We start from the raw sequence: 21,521 nt of genomic DNA on the forward strand, positions 1-21,521 counted from the left end.
AATACATCCGAGCGGTGGACTTCGACCCCTACTTACCCGGCCTCTGCGGACCCCGGCCAACCCCACCAGCGGGCGGTAGCCGCTTCTCTGTTCTCACGATCTGTTGAGCGGTTGCCAAGGGAACCCAGGGCCGTGCAGAGTGCAGCCCCTTGAGGGGCGGAGCCTCGGGAGGTGGGGCTGTAATATATTGATTTATTTTCTTATTTTGACTATTCGCTTTTGTACCTAATTTTGTATTTATATTCATATACACCCCTTTTCACAAATATGGAAGGTGATGATCAGAGAGGGTACATGCACTATTTATGTTCGCGCATATCAAATGGAAAAAACCTTACTTTAATGTAGAACTCCAAAGCCAGTGCTGCACTGTACTGCACTACGCTATACTCAACAGCGCATTTAAAAAATTTGCAGATGATTAGCCTCATGCACAAATATGTGGCAAAGTTGGACATTTACAGATTTAGGTGATGAAAAAAATTACTTCAACCACACACCCTCCGGACAATATGGACTTTGTTGGCTCTTCTAAGCCTAAAAACACCACACTCAGTGAAGGACCGTCATACTGTAGGTTTCCAGGAAAATAAGGGCAGAAGTAGGCAGGGAAAAAATAGACCAACTTGGGAATAGATCTATATGCAACTCGGAGAACCCCCTCAGAAGAAGCAATCCAGTTCCATATTGTCCACTTTTCCAAAAATGAGCAGATAAACAGATTCAACTAAACTGGCTGCAACCATTTTCTCCGCCCACTTTTTTCCCGCCCGCACCAAAGATGGCGCCCTTTGCTTCCTCCCTCTGCAGCACGCAGGCTCTGGGAATCTCTATACGACCTCTCTATGGTACATCCTCCAGCCCCGCCCCCGCCGTGCCTGGGGCGGGGCTTGCCTAGAGGTGGGGCGTAGGGATCCGGAAACACCTGAATTGTAGTAGCTGGTCGTCTATATATTTAGCGCCGACGCGGTGTTTTTCCCAGCTGAGCCTGTATCCAGGGTCTGAAGCGTCTTCTCTCCGGGACTACCTGGGCAGTCCAGAGGCTGTCTTAACCTGGGCCGCGACCTCGTGCCCTGTCGTGAGGGCCCCCGTTTGCTCGGGCCATGCCCACGGCCGCAGCCCCCATTATCAGCTCGGTCCAGAAGCTGGTCCTGTACGAGACCAGAGCTGTAAGTACCCAGCGCAGTAGGGGTGCGGGCGGGAGGATGGCGGCCGAGTATGTGTAGGGCAGCACCGCCCCCCCCCTCCCCAGTTCCCTAATCCCAGCTATGGGGAATGTTCCAGAGGGGCTTCGCCTCGTTATCGCACCCAGGGCACTGCTGCTTTTGCCCGCATACATTTCCAATTAAAAGCCGCGGTTGAAAAACACTGGCAACAGGTGCTTGTGGTATCTCAGAAATTGTTCACGAGGTTTTGTACAAGTTACTGAATTCCTTCCAACTTTAAGAAAGTCTGAGTTCCACAGTTCACTAGTTACAGTAGAGCCAGAGAGAGATATGGAAAATATTTCTGACTTACGAATCGGTAACTTGTCTTCTGTTCCGTGGCATAGCATCACTGTGATTGATGTTGATTACGTGCGTTTTTATTGCAGACATTTTTGGTTCTCTTTATTTGAAAGGAAAGAAAAACTTGTTTTGTTTATAAAGACAGTTGATTTTTTTAGATAGCATTTTTTGCCTTTCATTTGACTTTTTCCCAACGGATTTTATTTTGTTTTGTTTTGTTTTATTACTTTAAATAACCATGTAAATAACTACTAGTAGAATAAGCAGATCCGTTTTTATGTTTAGGTTAGTAGTTCCCTAAAATTTAGGGAATGGTGTGTATAGAAGTATGCACTTTTGTTATTTGTGTGGCTGGAAAATAAAGTCTAGCGTTTTTAAATTGAGGTAACAGTGATGTTAGGGTCTGTGTTTAAATTTATACTTAATGAAAACAAAACTGCATGTTCTGGAAATCTGCGTAATACTTTCCTTATGCTATAGAGTGTCTTTTAAGGCATATTCGGTGGAACTTGGGTTGTCTCTACTACATAGAGGAGTACAAGAATGTTTAACAGTTTCTCAGTTATCGGTAGCATAGAAACATTGCTGATGCTTAGTTAATTTTGCCGACAGCTTCATTTTATTAGATCCAGATCAGAAGATGATATTATCTAATATACTGTATTTGGAAATGTCTTCAGTTGTCCTCTGAGGAGAACCATATAGGAGTATCATTTTGACATTGAAACAAAACCTTCTGCTTTTTGTACAAGTGCTGATAAATGTCCCTAGTTAGAAACATACATACTATACTTAAAACACAGAAATTTTATCCCTTTATTTAGCCAAGCATTCATGATGACTGGCTGAGATGGTAGTGTTCTTTCTAAAGCATAATTCATATTATAGGGCTCTTCTGCTCAGAAACCTTTAGTGGGTCTGGTTCTGAGGAGAGTAAACTCTGCATCCCTCAGTTTGGCATTCAAAGCCATATATGATTTGTCTTCAGCTTGTCTGTCTGGTCTTATATCTAATATTAATTTAGCAACCATTTATTGAGGATTAACTGTGCCTTTATGTGCCTTATTCTGCAGTAAAATTGTGTTGCTTTCAGTTCCCTATATCTGCCTTGTGTTTCTCTGCTGTTCTCTCTCCTTATGATGTCTCACCCCTTCTGCTGAAACTTTATTGATCCTCACAGCACAAATCTGGTACAGTGCCTTGCAAACAGTAGACTCACAATGGATGCTGGTTGAGAGAGTCTAACACAAAAAGATGTGTGTTCTAGAACTGGTTGTAACCCCTCTCAGTCATTTAAGTAGGGAGAACTAACTGTGGCCAGCTTAGAGGTAAAAAGTGAGTTTATTAGAAGGATGCTGAAGGAGCCGTTGCATAGAATCATTGGAGGAGCCTAACTTCCCAGCCTCTGGAAGGGCAGGAAGGAACAAACAATGGGGTTTGAGGACCCTCTCAGGGTTCTGCCAAGGATTGAGTATAGGTGCTGGGAGGAGGAATCTGACTGACTCAGCTGTGATTGGAAGCCTGCCCCTGGGTGGACAAATCCTTGTGACCAGGAAGGGATCTGGCAATAATGACTTATCTATGGAAGCATCTCTCTTATTTCAGGGAATGTTTGGGCCAAGGCGACCACCCTGAGTAATGTCGGCTGCACTTAATCTCTGAACCTGTTTCCTCATCAGTGAAATATGTCATTCTTCTTTTTTACATTTTTGACTTAAAGATATAAGCAGAAAGATTTGTTTTGAGTAATAAGCTCAAAGTTTAAGGGACATAAATATACCAGGAAAAGGCGTAAAATTACTGGCAACTAACTAGATCCTAGAAATTAAAAAAAAAAAAGGTAGCAGGTTGTATTAATGAGAATAATAGCTAATGCTTTTGGAAGAGTTCTATGTTAGGCACTGGTCAAAGCACGCTGCATATTTTATTATATAACCCTCACAAAACTTCTAAGAGGCAAATGTTGTTGCTACTGCTCTTGTTCTTTGGTGAAGAAAAAAATGAGGTAAAGACAGGTGTCCTTTGGCCTGGTGACTGGTGCCAGGCATAGATAGTTTGTAACCAGATGGCAATAAATTGCATGTAGAAATTGAGAGTAAATGACTAGAAACTTTTATAGGAATAATGACAGAAAAATTGTATTTCAGATGAATCAGATAATTTAAAACATTGGGTTTGAGGTTTGTGTCTTTGGTTTTTTGTTTTTAGCTTTATTATGGAAATTTCAAGCAAATATAAAGTAAAATAGTATAATAAACTCCCATCTATCCATCACCCAGCTCCAAAATTACCAGCATTCTGTCATCTTTTATTATCTATAACTTGTTCCACTTCCCACCCACCAATTATTATTTTATATGGTTCTTTTCCTTTAAAATTTACATACATTGAAATGCACAAATCTAAGCTATAGAATTTTGGAGAAAAGTATACACAGGTGTTAATCACCCCTCTGTGTTGCCCCAGAAAGTTACCTTGTGTCTCTGTCCAGTCAGCTGCTCCCTTTTCCTTTCTGGCAACTAATATTCTGTGTATTTTGCCTTAGATTAGATGTGCCAGTTCAAGACTTTCATATGAATGGAATTGTGCATACTCTCGTGAGTCTAGCGTCTTTTGCTCAGCATAATGTCTTTGAGATCCATCCACATTGTTTTTATCAGTAGTTTGTCCCTTCTTATTATTGAGTAGTGGTCTATTGTATACATATTCCACAATTAATTTATCCATTTTCCCTGTTGATTTAGACTGTTTCCACATTTAGGCTGTTTTAATAAGCCAGCTGTAAACATTCTTGAACAATTATATTTATGCACATATGTTTTCGTTTCTCTTGGTTAAATACCTGTGAATGAAATTGCAAGTCATAGGGTTGATGTTAGGTGGTTGTACCATTTTACACTCCCATCAGTAACGTATGAAAATCTCTATTGCTTCATGTCACTGTCAGCATTTAGTGTTGTTAGTCTTTTTTACTTATTCTGATGAGTGCATAATGGCATCTCATTATGGTTTTAATTGGCATTTCCCTAATGGCTAATGATGTTGAGCATCGTTTCATATATTTATTGACCATTTTTTATATTTTCTTTTGTGAAGCATCTGTTCAAGTCTTTTGCCCACTTTAAAAAATTGAGTTGCTTGCCTTTTGTTATTGATTTGTAGTTCTTTATATATTCTGGAATCAGGTCCTTTGTGATATGTTTTGTGAATATTTTCTTTCAGTTAATGGTTTGCCTATACATTTTATTAATGATCTTGTTTCAGTTTTATTGAGTAATAATTGACAAAATTATGAGATATTTAAAGTGTGCAACTATATATATATATATATATATATATATATATAGTCTTAACCGTCTTTTGAATAACAGAAGTTTTTCATGTCAATGAAGTATAATTTATTAACTTTTTCTTTCATGGTTGTTGCTTTCCATGTCCTAAGAAATCTTTGCCTATTCCCTGAGCACAAAGATATTTTCCTATGTTTCCTCTAAAGGATTTATGCTTTTAACTTTTACATTTAGGGATATGTTTCATATTAAATTAATTTTGTGTATGGTGTGATGCAGGGATTGTATTACTTATCTATTGTGGTGTAATAAATTTCCCCAAACTTAATGTCTTTAAACAACAATGAACATTTTGTACTTCACACAGTTTCAGTGGTTGGGAATATGGAAGTGACTTAGCTGAGTGGTTCTGGCTCAGGATCTCATGAAGTTGCAGATGTCAATTGGGCTACAGTCCTCTAAAGGCTAGACTGGGTTGGAGGACTTACTTTCAATATGACTCACTCGCTTGCTTGCTAAGTTGAGCTGGTTGTTGACAAGAGGCTTCAGTTCCTCACCTAATAGACATTTTCTTAGGATTCCTTGCGTGTCCTAATGACATGATAACCTAATTTGCCCAAAAAGAGTGATCCAAGGGAAACAAGGACAAAGCTGCAATGTTGTTTGTAACCTAGCCTCAGAAGTCACACTCCATCATTTCTGCAATATTCTATTCATGCAGGCCAGCCCTGTTCCGTGGTAGGGGACTCTATCTACAAGGGCATGAATACCAGGAGACAAGAGTTATGAAGGTTCTTGAAGACTGGCAGCCATAGGGATTGGGGTTCACTTTTCCCCATTCATCTATTGTCTGGCCTCATTTGTTAAAAATATTTTTTTAATTGTATTTCTTTACACTCTTGTGAAAAATTAGCTGAATCGATGTGAGTTGATTTCCTAAACTCTGTTTTGTTCCCCTGATCCATTTGTTTTTCTTTATGGCATTTCCACCTTGTCTTCATTATTATAGTTTTATAATGTGTTGAAATCAGAAAGTGTGAGTTTTCCAACATGATTTTTTTCCAAAGTTGTTTTGGCTATTCTAGATCCTATGCATTTCCATATGAATTTTACAATCAGCCTATCAATTTCTAATAAACACGTTGGGATTGTAATTTGGATTTCACTGAATCTATAGCTCAATTTGGGGAGAACTGAATCTTAATACTGAATCTTTCAATCCATGGTATATTTCTCCATTTATTACTTTTTCTCAGCAATATGTTGTAGTCTTTAGTGTAGAAATTTTATGTCTTTTAAAAAAATCTATTCCTGATTATTTTATGAGTTTTGATACTATTGCAAGTGGAATTTTAAATTTGATTTAAGAATTGATTATTGCTAGTATATAGAGATTGAGTTGATTTTTTATATATTGACCTTATATCCTGAAACCATACTAAACTCACTGTGTTGAGAAGCTGGAGCTGGTGTGTTGATTCAATAATATGCAGATTATGACTTGCTGAGTGAGGGGGTACAAGCCGCCCACAGGAGGTTGATAGGTAGCTCCCTCAGCATCTGAGCTCTCACTCTGGGGAACTGAAACCCATGGAGTTGTTTTGGTTGAAGATGCAGTGTCAATACACCCACACAAAGGAAGTGAAGTCAAAAGATTTATTACTTATAGATCTCAGAAGTTGGGGGACCATAGTGAACCAGGGGAAGGGCAGTCCTTCAACCCAGGTCATGAGCAAGCAGGAGCTAGAGAGCAAGGTAGCAAGCACCTAGTTTGTTTAAGGTGGTTGGGGTGAAGGTCATTAACTTTTTGAGGGCTTAGCTCTAAGTGTCTATTTTAAAAGGTGTCTCAGGAAAAGCAAAGCAGGAATTTATGGCAAGACTCCTAAGCTCAGGTGTTTGTTTAAATGTCTACACTCTTGGTGTGAGCAGAGTTATAATACTGTAAAATGCCTAGGCACCAACTCAAAATAGTGTTTTTCTCATGACACTCACTTATTAGTTCTAGTAGCTTTTTTGGTCATTTTCTTGGCATTTTCTACACGAATAGTCATATCGTTTAGAAAGAGGAGTACTTCTTTCCTCCCAGTCTGGATACTTTTCATATCTATTTTCTGTCTTTTGACACTGGCTTGGACTTCTAGTACAAAGTTGAATAGAAATGATGAGAGCAAACATTTTCTTGTTTTGTTCCTGATCTTAGAGGGAAAGTATTTAGTCTTTCACCATTAAGTGTGATGTTAGCTGTAGGTTTTCGTACATGTCCTGTATCAGATTGAGGAAGATTTCTTTCTATTCCTAGTTTGCTGAGGATTTTTTTAAAAAATTATGAATAGATGTTGAATCTTGTTAAATGTTTTTCAGCATATGTATATGGCATTTCCTTTCATTGCTTAGTATGTGGATTACATTAATTCTTTTTCAAATGTTAAAAAAAAACTCTTGAGTTTTTTGGGGGTATACTTAGTCATGCTGTATTATTGTTTTCATATATTGCTAGATTCTATTTGCTAATACTTTGTTAAGGATTTTTACTGTTATGATCAGCATATTGATCTATAATTTTCTTTAACATCTTTGTCTGATTTTGATATCAGGGTAACTGGCTTCATAAAATGAACTGAGAAGTGTTCCTTCTATTTTCTGAAAGTAGTTGTAAAGATTGGTATTCTTTCTTTAATCTATTGATTGATTGAAGTATTGTTAATTTCCAATATTATATTAGTTTCAGGTGTATGACATTGTTGTTATTCTATATTTTTATAGATTATACTCCATTTAAAGTTATTACAAAATATTGGCTATATTCCCTGTGCTGTACTTATTCCCTGTATCCTTGTAGCTTACTTATTTTATACATAGTAGTCTATACCTCTTAATTCCCTACCACTGTATTGGCCTTTTCCTCTATTGGCCTTTTCCTCCTACCTCTCCCCACTGGCAACCACTAGTTTGTTATCTGTATCTCTGAATCTGTTTCCGTTTTGTTATATTCATTCATTTTATTTTTTAGATTCCATGTATAAATCATAATATATAGTATTTGTCTTTCTTGGTCTGACTTATACCACTAAACATAGTACCCTCCATGTCCATGCATGTTGTTGCAAATAACAAATTTTCATTCTTTTTTATGGTTGAATAATATTCCATTACACATACAAATATGCCCCACATGTTTATCCATTCATCTGTTGATGGACATTTAGGTTGTTTCCATATCTTGGCTAGTATAAATAAAGCTTCTGTGAACATTGGGGTGCATGTATCTTTTCAAATTAATATTATCATTTTCTTTGGATATACCCAGGAATGGGATTGCTGGGTAATATGGTAGTTCTTTTTTTTTTTTTTTTTTTTTGTGGAAACTCCATACAGTTTTCCACAGTGGCTGCACCAATTTACATTCTCACTAATAATGTACTAGAGTTCCTCTTTCTCCACATCCTTACCAACATTTGTTATTTGTAGACTTTTTGATGGTAGCCATTCTGACAGGTGTGAAGTGATATCTCATTGTGGTTTTGGTTTGCATTTGTCTTATGATTAGCAATGTTGAGCATCATTTTATATGCCTGTTGTGATATGTATATCTAATTTGAAAAATGTCTATTTAGATCTTCTTCCATTTTTAAATCAGGTTGGTTGTTTGTTGATATTGAGTTGTGTGAACTGTTCACATATATTGGATATTAAACCTGTATTGCTCATGTCACTGGCAAATATTTTCTTCCATTCAGTAGGTTATCTTTTTGTTTTGTCAGTGGTTTTCCTTACTGTGCAGACGTTTTTAAATTTAATTAGGTCCCATTTGTTTCTTCGTTTCTTTTTACTTAGGAGACAAATAAAAACAATTGCTGCAATTCATATCAAAGAATGTTCTGCCTATTTTTTCTTCTAGGAATTTTATGGTGCCTAGTCTAGCATTTAGGTTTATAATCCATTTTGAGCTTATTTTTGTATACAGTGTGAGAAAGTGTTCTAATTTGAGTTTTTACATGTAGCTGTCCAGTTTTACCAGAACTCCTTATTAAAGAGACTGCCTTTTCTCCATTCTGTATTCCTGCCTCCTTTATCATAGTCCAATTGAGCATAAGTGCATGGGTTTATTTCTGGGCTCTCTCTTCTGTTCCACTAGTCTATATGTCTGTTTTGATTATTGTAGATTTATAGTGTAGTCTGAAGTCAGGGAGCATAATACCTCCAGCTTTTTTTTTTTCCTCTCAAGATTGCTTTGGTAGTTCAGGATCTTTCATGGTTCCATATAAATTTTAGGATTATTTGTTCTATTTCTATGAAAAAAATGTCATGGGTATTTTGGTAGGAATTGCATTAAAGCTGTAAATTGCTTTGGGTAGGATGGTCATTTTAACAGTATTTTTCCAACCCATGAAAACAAGGTATCTTCCCAGTTCTTTGTATCATCTTCAGTTTTCTTCATCAGTGTTTTATGGTTTTCAGAGTATAGACTTTTCACCGCTTTGGTAAAGTGTATTTATTCCCAGGTATTTTATTCTTTTTGATGAGATTTTTAAGCAAGATTGTTTTCTTGCTTCCTCTTTATGATAGTTCATTATTAGTGTATAGTAAACAACAGATTTCTGTATGTTAATCTTGTATTCTGCACTTTTACTGAATTCATTTATTATTTCTGATACGTTTTTAGTGGAGAGTTTAGAGTTTTCTCTATATAATATTATATCATCTGCAAATAGTGTCAGTTTTACTTCTTCCCTTCCAATTTGGATGACTTTTTTTCTCCCTTGTCTGATTTCTAGGACTTCCATACTATGTTAAATAGAAGTGGTGAGAGTAGGCATCTTTGTCTTGTTCCTGATTTTGGAAGAAAAGCTTTCAGCTTTTCACTATTGAGTATAATATTAGCTGTGGGTTTGTCATAAATAGCCTTTGTTATGTTGAGATATATTGTATCTATACCAACTTAGAAGAGAGTTTTTATCATGAATGGATGTTGAATTTTGTCAAGTGCTTTTTTTGCTTCTATGGAAATGATCATGTGATTTTTTTCCCTTCATTTTGTCAATGTCATGTATTACATTGATTGCTTTGCGAATATTGAACCATCTTTGCATCCCTGGAGTGAATTTCACTCAATTATAGCGTATGGTCCTTTTTATATATTGATAAATTCAGTTTGTGAATATTTTGGTGAGGATTTTTGCATCATATTCATGAGAGATATTGGCCTATAATTTTCTTTTTCTCTTTTTTTTTTGTAGTGTTATTGTCTGATTTTGGTTTCAGGGTAAAAGTGACCTTGTAGAATGAATTTGGGAGTGTTCTGTCCTCTTCAGATTTTCACAATAGTTTGAGAAGGATAGGTATTACCTTCTATATGTTTGATAGAATTCCCCTGTGAAGCTATCTGGTCCTGGACTTTTGTTTGCTCAGAGTGTTTTTTTAAAATTACAAATTCAATTTCACTACTGTGAGGGATCAGTCTGTTCCAATTGGCTATTTATTCTTGATTTGATCCTGTAAGAGTATGTATTTCTAGAAATTTATCCATTTCTTCTGTGTTGTCCCATTTGTTAGCATATGTTCATAGTATTAAGATTTTTTGTATTTCTATGTTACTGGTTGTTATTTCTCCTCTTTCATGTCTAATTTTGTTTATTTCAGCCCTGTCTTTTTTATTGTTGAGCCTGGCTAAAAGCTTACCAATTCTGTTTATCTTTTCAAAAAACAGCTCTTGGTTTTGTTGATCTTTTCTATTGTTTTTTTTTTTCTTCTTCTTCTTTTTTTTTTTTTTGGTCTCTGTTTGCTCTCTGGTATTTATTATTTCCTTCTTTCTGCTGACTTTGGGCTTTGTTAGTTCTTTTTTCTTATTCATTTAGATGATAATTGTTTATTTGGATTTTTTTCTTGTTTCTTGAGGTAAGCCTGTATTGCTGTAAACTTCCCTCTTAGGACTGCTTTTGCTGCATCCCATAGACTTCAGAAAGTTGTGTTTTATTTTCATTTGTTTCAAGGTACATTCTGATTTTCTCTTTGATTTCTTTATTGACTTCTTGGTTTTTTTAGTGGTAGGTTGTTTGGTATTCATATGCTTGTGTTTTTCCCAATTTTTCCCCTGTAATTGATTTCCTGTAGTTTCATACTGTTGTGGTCAGGAGAAAATACTTGATATAATTTCTGTCCTCTTAAATTTGTTGAGACTTGTTTTGTGGCATAATATGTGATCTATCCAGGGGAACATTCTATGTGCACTTGAAAAGAAGGTGTATTCTGCTGTTTCCTTATTTATTTTCTATCTGAATGATCTGTCCATTGATGTAAGTTGGGTGTTAAAGTCCTCTTCTATTACTGTATTATAAAGTTCTCTATGTCTGTTAGTATTTGCTTTATATGTTTAGGTGCTCCAATATTAGGTGAATATATGTTAATGAGTGGTATATTCTCTCTTATATTGATCCCTGTATCATTATATAATGTCCTTCTTTGTCTTTTGTTACAGGCTTCATTTTAAAGTCTGTTTTCTCTGATATGAGTGTTGCTACCCTAGCTTTCTTGTTTTCATTTGCATGGAGTATCTTTTTCTATCTACTCACATTTAGTTTGTGTGTCTTTAGCTCTAAAGTGAGTCTCTTGTGTGCATATTATAGATGGTTTTTTTAATCTAATAAGTCACCATGTCTTTGGACTGGAGCATTTATTCTGCTGACACTTAAAGTTATTATTGATAGTTATGTACCTACTGCCACTTTTGTTACTTGTTTTCTGGTTGTTTTTGTAGTTCTTCAATGTCTTTTGTAGTTCTTTGATGTCATACTTTTTATCTTCATGTTTATCCTTTACTGTTGATTGTAGTTATAGTTGGTTTTGTAACTTTTTTTGTTTTTTAATCTTTTTAGTAACTTATTTAAGTTGTTGATCTACAGACTTTATTATATATTTGCCTTTACTAAAGGGATTTTTCCTTTCCTATAGATTCTTAATTCTTGTAGCCTTTTGTTTTCTATTTAGAGAAGACCTTTTAACACCTATTTTAGGGTTGGTTTAGTGTTGATGAACTCTTCATTTTTACTTTAGAAGTTCTTCATTTCTCCTACAATTCTAAATGTTAATCTTGCTGGGTAGAGTATCCCAGCTTGTAGCTTCTTCCTTTTCAGCACTTTATATTCTGCCACTCCCTCTGGCCTGCAAAGTTTCTGCAGAAAAATCAGTAGATAGCCTGGTGGGATTTCCCTTATATGTGACTCCTTGTTTTTCTCTTAGCCCCTTTATCATTCTCTCTTTAACTTTGGCCATTTTGATTATGGTATGTGTTGGTGTAGGTTTCTTTGGGTTCATCTTGTTTGGCACCCTCTGTGCTTCCTATACCTGGCTATCTGTTTCCTTCTTTAGGTTTGGGAAGTTTCCAACCATAATTTCATCAAATACATTTTTGACACTTTTCTGTCTGTCTGCTCTTTCTGAAACTTCTATAATGCAGATGTTGGTATGCTTGATCTTGCTTCAGAGGTCCCTTAAACTTTTCATTTTTTAAAATTTTTCTTTTTTTTTTTCAAAAACTTTTTTAGGGGGGTAATTCTTTTTGCCTTTTTGACTGGGTCATTTCCATTATTCCCATTATTCCATTTTCCAGATCACTTATGCATTCTTCTGTATCACCTAGTTGGCTATTAATTTCTTTTAGTGCGTTTTTCATTTCAGATATTATATTCTTCAGTTCTGACTGGTTCTTTTTTATATTTTCTTGTTCCTTGTTAAAATGATTAATGTGTTCATCTATTCTTTTCCCTGGTTCACTTAGCATTCTTATTACTAATGGTTTGTACTCTTTTTCAGGTAAATTATTTATCTGTTTCACCAGTTGTTTTTTAAGAGGTTTTTTTTTTCTTGTTCTTTCATTTGTAAGAAATTCCTCTATTTTCTCATTTTGCTTAACTTTCTCTGTCTCTATGAAATTGGGTGAAACAGCTACCTATCCTGGTCTTGAAATGGTATACTTGTGTGGGAATGTCCTTATACAGTCTGTGTGTGCCTGGTGGCTTTGGTGGGAGAGCTAGGTCTGAAGTGAGCATGAGTCATGTCTTTCCCTAGGATATGCTGGCAGCTATCACCTTGGTAAGAGATGGAGCTGGAGATGGAGGGGCTATAGCCAGAGCCAGGTGCGATCTGAAGCTTCTCTCTGTTCAGTGGCCAACATCATTCTATTGGTGGCAGGTTCAGGTCCCAAGCTGCTAGAGCAGAGCCCTGAGGGTCAAGACTGAGCTGGTTCTATTCCCTTTAAGTATGTGCTCTCCCTCCTCTCAGCATTGATACATTCACCCCAGAGGGGATCAGTGCTGGAACAAGAAGGGCCAGAGTGGGCGCCTGGTGTGGGTCAGGGGATGCTGGAGTTCCAGACTGCTTCTGATCTGCTGCCTCCATGAGCACCAGGAATGGCTGTCCTCACTCTTTTCAGATGCTGTGACAGGTTGACATAGCTCTGTCCTCCACAACCGTGTGCTCTTCTGAGCTGTGGCAGCCTTTACCCTAGTGTGGAGCTGCACTGCAGAGCAAGAAAGGCCAGAGCAAGCACTGAATTTGGGCCAGTATGTGGTCACAGGAAACTGTCAGAGTCCCTGGATGTTTCAGTCCGCTTCCTCTGTCTTGTTTTGGGAGTAAGCAAGCATGTGCATGCTCTTCACAAATGGATTCTTAGTTTCTTACAACCCTGCTGTCAGTCCCACTGGTTTTCAAACTAGCTAAGGGGACTTGCCCTTCTGGTTTTGGAGCCCAGGGCTAGGGCACTCGATACATGGTTCGAACTGCTTGCTCCACAGGGAGAATCTCTGAGCCCATGTAATTCCCCTCCTCTTCTGTGTCCCCGCCCAGAAGCGCAAGTTCCAAACTGATTGCTTCTCTTCCCTTCTTACCTGACTCTGTGTAGGTCTTTCTTAGTCTCTTGGTTCTGTAAGAGTCTTCCTACCAGTCTCTAGTTTGTTTTCAGTGAGAATTGTTCCACATGGAGATATATTTTTGATATGTTCTTGGGGAGAAGTGAGCTCTGCATCCTCCTACTCCACCATTTTGATCTCGTTTCTTTTCTAAAAGTTTGCTAGAATTTGCTACTGAAAGCGTTTGTGTGTGGAGTTGCTTTATGGGGCAAATTCTGATAATACATCATTTTCTGTAGTAGATATAAGGCTCTGCAGACTTTCAGTGGGTCTTGAATCACTTCTGATAAATTGTGTTTTTCAAGAAATTTGTCCATTTCATCTTAATTGTTGAATTTATTGGAATCAAGTTATTGTTGAATTTACTAAAATCAAATTGTTTATAATATTCCTTTATTAAGGTTTTGATGTCTGTCTGGTTTGTAGTGAAACTCCCTCTTTTAATTCTTGACATTCTTATTTTGTATTCTTTTTTTCTTCTTCTGTTTTATGAAGGGGAGGTAATTAGATTGATTTATTTACATGTGGAGGAGGTACTGGGAATAGAACCCTGGACCTTGTGCATGCTAAGCATGCACTCTGCCACTTGAGCTCTACCCTCCTCCCAGTATTTTGTGTTCTTTATTGTTATTTTTTGGTCCACTTGGCTATGCATGTATCAATTTCATTACTCTTTTGAAATAACTAACTTTTGATTTGGCTACTTTTCTCTATTGTTTGTTTTCTATTTACTCAATTTCTGTTTTAAGCTTATTATCTTCTTCCTCATGTAGATTTTGCGTTAATCAGTTCATCTTTTTCTAGCTTTATAAGGTACAAATTTAGCTCATTGACTTAATTTTTTTCTTTTCAAATATAAAGCATTTAAAACAATAAATGTAAGAGAAAAATAGTCAAAAGGCTATAGAAAAAGTATTAGTCACCTGGACAATAAATAAAACAGTATATAATAAAATGTACATATATCTATATATATACAAAAATTTTTTATAAAACAATTAGAAAAATAAAACATCTGACAAAGACAATTTTCCAAAAAATAAGTAGAAATATGAATGATATTCAGCTTTCTAATAATTAAGGCAATAATATAAAAATAGATTACCAATTTTCACCTGTCAGAATGGCAAAGATTGGAAAGATTGATCAAAGTCATTGTTGGCAAGTGTTATGAAAGAACTGGACATTCTTATTTTGATAGGTGGGGGTGTATTTACTGGTTATGAAGAAATTAGGGGGCACATTAAGGAACAAAAGAGACAGAGAGCAATATGGGGTTCCTCTTGTCCTGCATCTTCATTTAGAAGGGTAATTGGGTAGACTTGCTCCTGAGGTGAAGTTCAGGTTGTCATTGTCACCTGTGTTTAGAGGTGGATTTTGAGGACTATTTGGAGAGGGAAGGGAGATGGGTTGGTAAGTCGTGTGCAGGAGGTGTAGTTCTGGCTTTGGGAAGGTTCTGCTCCCTCCAGAACTTTACCTGTTCTCTCTGGCATGCAGCGCCTTCATGTTGTCCTTTGGCTCGTGTGACCCAGGCCCACAGATAAACTAAGGCCAGATCCAGCCCTGATGCTCATACACCCAGTGCAACTAAGTGTTGCCCACAGGAGACTTAGCACCCTTACGGTCTCCCAGAAGAAACCACAGTTTACCTTAGATGATTTTCAGTTTATCGCTCTTGCTTAATACATGATGCCCTAGGGTCCTTACCATTGCATAAGTGACCATTTCATAACAAAGAAATGAACACTTAGCAGTTGACTTTACAATTGGTAGCTGAACAGAACTGTGGCAGCTTTTCTGTGTCTGCATGTGTGTTTTGTGGGGGGTAAAGTTATTAAGATAATTTTTACTCTTGCCAGTTAAAAATTGATAGTGTGTATGTATGTATGTGTTTACTTATTTAATTCCTTCCTTGTTCTGAAAGGATTTAAGGAAGCTTCTTCCTCCTCCCCACCCTACTGCACAAAGTGGAATAAAATAAAGTAAGAACCACTTCATGCGGAATGCAGTTTATTTAATTAACCTTGATATTAGCCTTGATTTGGGAATTGGGGAATGGGAGAGGACAACAAAGGACATGGTTGGCTAGGGAACTGGAGCTGGGAACCAAATGATACAAAGCAGGAGAGAGAATCATGGTGATGATAGCTGATTCAGAAGGTGTGGCTGGAGGTGTCAAAGTTTCCACTTGTGTCTGGAGGTGATTTGATGCTTCCCTATCGGTAAAGCCCTGGAGCTGTGAAGAGCCAACTTGGAGACATCCCTCTGACGATCAGAGGCTCCTTTCCCCTTCTGGGCTGCGTTACTAGTTGTGGGATTGCTGGAATAAGCCAGGTGGCAGGCCTGCAAGACTTAAAGCTCGTGACAAGTAACTTCACGGTGATCTTTAAAAATAACACCTTTATTCTGAAAGTTCAAGTGAAGTTGAACATTAATTGAAGCTATCAGACAACCTGCAATTTCTTCTCTTTCAGGAAAGCTGATTTTCTTCCCTCGGTGAAAAGTGACTGATTAATTAGCCTGTCATTATAAAAGGAGACGGTAATGTTAGTAAGATACTGAACTTCCTGTTAAATGGATTACCTATTATATTCCATTTGGAGTTCATGTGTATATTAGAAACACATTCATCTTTATACTAAGTCACCCCTATTAAAGCTACATATTGAAATTTTAAGCTTTTCCTTGATACTTAACTTTCAGCAGAGAGCCATCTCAGATCATCTTCTATCTTTAATTGGCATTTTAATACAGCGGTTTTGGATGTCCTAATTCTCCACCCCAATTCTTGCCAAACCCCCACCCCTCAAAATATCTACACACCCACACAGATGTTTTCCCCAGCAGTTGATTCACACTCACCTGCACATGTGTGTGCATTCGGGCAGTCCAGCTGTCCCGTGCTTGATGTATGGAAGCCCTGTACATGCCCATCACTGCTCCCTTTCCTTCCCTCTTGCTCTTGGGCATTTTGTTTACCTCCTTTTTCACCTTCACCACTTGAACTTCAGACTGCCGATACTCAAGCTGCCCTCTCCGTCTTCCTACAACCCCTAGTTATTACTGAGCACTTGTCATGAATTTCAGCCCAGCTTTCCAGATGTGTAAGCCTCCTCTCAGCTCATTCACACACAGCAGGTGTTCGTATGGCTTTCATCTACTTGAAGTGGTGGCTCACATCTGGCCTGGTTGCTCCCATGGCCCGCAGCCCAGCGGCCACCCTGGGATCTCCCTTCACTGTTATCCCATAGCCTCTGTTGTGATGATTTCCCTATTTTCCTAGATCCTGCATCATTTTCTTTCTTGATTTATGCCCTCATTTTGGTGGAGCACCTCCTTCAGTTGCTTTGTGAGACAGGGTTCATGGACAGGAATTTTTTAAGCCCATGTGTGTCTGAAAATGTCCTTATTCTACCCTCAGATTTGATTAATAAGCTTAATGTTGAATTAAAGACTGAAATTAATTTCCCCTTAAACATTTGAAGGCATTATGTCCCTGTCTTCCACTTTCAGTGTTACTGTGGAGAATTTCCAGTGTTAACTCTATTCTTGATCTGTAGTTTGAAGCATTTTCCCCTCCTCTTTAGAAGCTTGTGCTATCCTTTTATCTCCAGTTTTCTGAAATTTTACACTCCTACCTCCAGAGATGACATGCTGCAATTTTCCACGCCTTTGGAGGTTCTGTAGTATAAATTGGATGGCTTCTTGACTTCCCACTGCTTTTTTGCGCATGCTTTTCAGCTTCAGATGGTTTCCTTCCTTCCTTCCTTCCTTCCTTCCTTCCTTCCTTCCTTCCTTCCTTCCTTTTCTTCCTTCCTTTTCTTCCTTCCTTTTCTTCCTTCCTTTTCTTCCTTCCTTTTCTTCCTTCCTTTTCTTCCTTCCTTTTCTTCCTTCCTTTTCTTCCTTCCTTTTCTTCCTTTTCTTTCTTCCTTTTCTTTCTTCCTTTTCTTTCCTTTCTTTCTTCCTTTCTTTCTTTCCCTTCTTTCTTTCTCTTCTTCTTTTTCCTCTTCCTCCTCTCTTCCTCCTCCTCTTCTTCCTCTCCTTCCTCTCCTTCTTCTCCTCCTCCTTCCTGCTGTTTCACGCTTTCTCTTGCCCTTTGGGCTTATATCTAAAAACATGAACATAAAAACACTTTACTACGGTTTAGTAAGGTTTTCTGGAGGAACAGAGGTGTTCACTCCACCATCTTTACCCAGAAGACTACCCATTTGGTCTTCACCCACATCTGCTGTGGATTTTGCCCCACTTCATTGTGGAGACTGCCCCGGAAAGGCCACTCAGGCACCTGTTGTCAGGCCCCCTGGGCCCTTCTCTGTCCTCATCTTTCCTGACCTCTCAGCAGCAGGTGATGGGGCCGTGCCTGCTCCCTCCTTTTCCAGATCATCTCCTCTCTTTGCTTGGATGACTCCAGCTATCCTGGGTTTTTCCTAATCCCTGGCCCTTCCTCTCAGTCTTCCCCGCAGGTTCTTTCTCCGTATTCAGCCTCTAAATAACTTTATTTGGAGTGCCTCACGCTAGTTTTTTGTTGTTATTGCTCTGTCTCTATCTTCATTCTCCCTAGTAGGTTAATCCAGTCCCATGACTTCACTTTAAATGCCATTTATGTGCTGATGACGCCCTCTGAGATCTTTCCTCTGAGCTCCAGACTCAGAAGTTCCCACTTGATCACTTTTGGGCATATTGTAAACGGAACTCTTGGTTTTCCTTCAAACCTGCTTCTTCTCCAGTCAACCCTACATCAGTAAGCAGCACCACCAGCTAGCTAGTTGCTCAAGCAAAAGTAATTGGATGGATTATTCCTTTTCTCCAGTCTCATCAATCAGCAAGTTATATATGTCCAAAATAGAGCTTCAATTTATCTTTGCCCTCATCTGCTCCAGTGCCTCGCACATATGAGACATTCACTCACTGGTAAATGGTCACATCAATGATGTCAGTAGAAAGCCAGGAAGATTGGGAAATTTCTGGATTAAAACATATTAAAAAGACATGGTAACCAAATGCAATACACAATACTTGATAAGATTCTGATTTCTAAAAAGCCAGCTATAAAGGGCACTTGGGGAAATTTGAAAATGGATTATATATAAGTAATATTGTATCAGTGGTATTATGATTATGTGGGTGGCTGTCCTTGGTTTTAGAAGTACAAGCTGAAGTTTTTAGGGTTGATGTGTTATGATACCTGTTACTCGTTTTCAAACAGTTCAGAAGAAAAAAAGCTTATCTCAAGAAGGAAGGAGAGAGAAAACAAAGGTAGCAAAATATTAACAGTTGGTGAATCGAGGTGAAGAGTTTTCATTGTCCTTTTCTGATAATTTTACTGTTGGTTTCACATTTTTCAAAATAAAAAATTGGGAAAAATTAGTCGTGAAGAATTTAAGGGAAAGGTATTTCAGGGAAATTTTTAGGCCTCGAAATGCCGAGATTCATTTGGAAGCATACTATTAAAGTGTAATAAAGTCTAAGAATATACATAGTTATAGAGTTGATTTATTTAACAGGAAAGAAAGAAAATTGAGTAGAAATAAGGCCTTTCTAGAAGAGTTACCTCAAAGATTTGGTGTGAAAGTCGGTGGTGAGCCGCCCACCAGAGGGCAGTGCAGGAGAGTGATTCTGTGCGCTGCTGAGCGCTGTGGTTTTCTTTCCCACCTAACTGGCTCCACAAGAGGTCGCTCTTCCCTGCGTAAAACACTTGGGTTTCTTAGACCACTTTAGAAGAGAATGTGGATAGTTGTACTGCTTTCGGTTTCTTTCTCTCCTCCCAGATCTGCTTTGAATTTTGTGGATTTTACTCTCGACTCCTCTGTTTCACGGAGTGAAGACTCATGGAGGGGTCTAGATATGGGAGGTGTAGACCTGCCCTCCCGAGTGTGTGCTCCAAACGCCAATAGTGCCTTTGTCTAGTTATGTATTATACCTGCCTTTTTTTTTTTTTTTTCCCACAAACTGCCAAATCACTATCCTACTGCATTTCAGCTTTAGATTGTCTGGGATCTGTTAACATTCTAGGAATTTCACTTGGGACTTCTACCTGTCTTAAAGCTGTGATGTGCCTCCTAACTGAGTGGTTGACTTAAAAAAGGGCTGTCCTTTTCTGTGTGCTTAACCAAAAAAGATAGGTTAGTGCAAACGTTGTAAAAAGTTACCCAGCAGGTTAAGTGATTAGTCTGTGATGAGTGATTGTTCTTTCACCCAACATTTACCCAGTACCTGCGGAACCATATTGTGTTACTAGACTAGAATGAAAAACCACAGAGGTTACCGTGTTAGGCCCAGTCTCCTGAGCTACTTATTATTGGGAAAGGAGGCAGACATGCCCCAAACAAATTGAGACAAGACCCTCAGAAGGAAGTGCTAAATTTAGATATAAGCAAAAGTGCTTTGGTGGGGGCAGGTGGAGAGGGTGGGTGTCACTTCCCTGTCTTGGCTCCATACATCAGTTCCTGTCCAGAGGTCCTTAAAGGTCAGACTCAGCGGCAGGACACCAGTCTCTCTGGATTCCTTGCTCTGACCCTTCCCAGATGAGTTAAGGGTCCTTCCCGTGTTGTCACCGCATCCAGTTCCAACCTCTGTTGCAGCACAGTATAATTCATGGTTGTTAATTTGCATGCTCTTCTCTGCTGAGGACAAAGACTGATTACTGTTAGATTTGTGCATTTTCCCAGTCGGGCTCCATTCTGCTCCTGCACATGCTTTTTTCCCTCTGGGGTATCTCTTTTTTTTCTGTCTTTTTCTCAAATACAGTGACATGTTTTTCTCAAATACACTGACATCTTCAAAGGTAAAGGAGAGAAAAGGAAGTAACACTCACCGAGTGCCTTCTTTATGTTGAACACTATTCACTGTTAGGTGTTTTAGGAACATTTTCTCAGTTAGTCTTGTTCCTTTAACAAACACGCCAACCTTCTCCCCCTCCCAGGTCTTTCACTTGCTTTTTCCTTTCCTGGGAGCTGTTTTTCCTCAAGTCCTCGAGAAGGTGGATCCCTTTTCTGCTAAGAAACATGGCTAGTTGACAGACCATGCTTCTGAGGTTTATTCACTAGGTTGGTTACCCTCAGTCCTCTCAGTGGAGGGTGGGGTCTCTGGGAAGAATTAGCAGCAGCCAGGCTGAGAACCTTTGACCTCCTCTCTGTCTTCCTGCCCTTCTGGCTGCTCCCCCAGTGTGTCAAGTCCTGGTCAGTGAATGTCTCAAGTTAGTTTATGAATTTTAACCATAATTGCTTTATTTCTACCTCATTATAACTGGCACTAACGTCCAGATTCTTCCTCTCCTTAGGAGATGAGGGATTCAGTATTTTGCTTGGCTTTCCTCCTAAGACGGGGCTCACCCATCATCTTTTAACATACAGTCTTGTTATTTATAATCTGGAAGTCTAGGTCAGACCTTTATAAACATATATACTTAATAATTTAAAAACCCATCTATTACTATAGATTTAGCATTAAAACAATATAACCAAGTGCTCAGCTTCTGTTATACATATCTTCTGTTATATATATACTTCTGTTATAAAATCTTACTTTAAAAAAATCTTACCCATCCTTTTAGGCTCAATTCAAGTCCTAACTCCTAGGATATTTTCTGCATCCATAGTACCCAACACTAATCTTTCCTGCTCTGAATTCCTCTGGTCTACATACTTCAGTTTGGCCATTAATCTACAGAATCGTATTTCCTATTTAATTGCTTTGTGTATCTGTATCTTACGTGACCAACGAGATGGTAGGATTCCAGTTGATGGTGGCAGTGTGTTCTCTATTTTTGCAGTGTTGAGATAGTGCCACTTTAAAGGACATTTTTGAAGCAAGGTATCTTC

The 21,521-nt window shown here is 38.2% G+C and overlaps 2 protein-coding genes across 13 annotated transcripts in view; one reads left to right on the forward strand and one right to left on the reverse strand.

The window, feature by feature from the left end:
- The window catches only part of LOC102529575 (zinc finger and BTB domain-containing protein 24), a 127,487-nt gene extending 127,375 nt beyond the window's left edge, over positions 1-112 (reverse strand). For 9 of the 11 annotated variants that reach the window (XR_012074907.1, XR_012074906.1, XR_012074908.1 and 6 more), the window contains exon 1: positions 37-103. The gene's annotated coding sequence lies outside the window, so the exon portion shown is untranslated. Of the gene's footprint in view, positions 1-36 lie in introns of all 11 variants that reach the window. The other 2 variants (XM_072965701.1, XM_072965703.1) reach the window with 2 other exon arrangements.
- A 777-nt stretch (positions 113-889) lies between these two features.
- The window catches only part of FIG4 (FIG4 phosphoinositide 5-phosphatase), a 124,818-nt gene continuing 104,186 nt past the window's right edge, over positions 890-21,521 (forward strand). For both annotated transcript variants that reach the window (XM_006205650.4, XM_072965719.1), the window contains exon 1: positions 890-1,169. In XM_006205650.4, the coding sequence (XP_006205712.1) occupies positions 1,104-1,169 (66 nt within the window). In that variant the 5' untranslated portion in view covers positions 890-1,103. The remainder of the gene's footprint in view (positions 1,170-21,521) is intronic.

This window comes from Vicugna pacos, chromosome 8, assembly GCF_048564905.1.
Source record: "Vicugna pacos chromosome 8, VicPac4, whole genome shotgun sequence".
NCBI lineage: Eukaryota > Metazoa > Chordata > Mammalia > Artiodactyla > Camelidae > Vicugna > Vicugna pacos.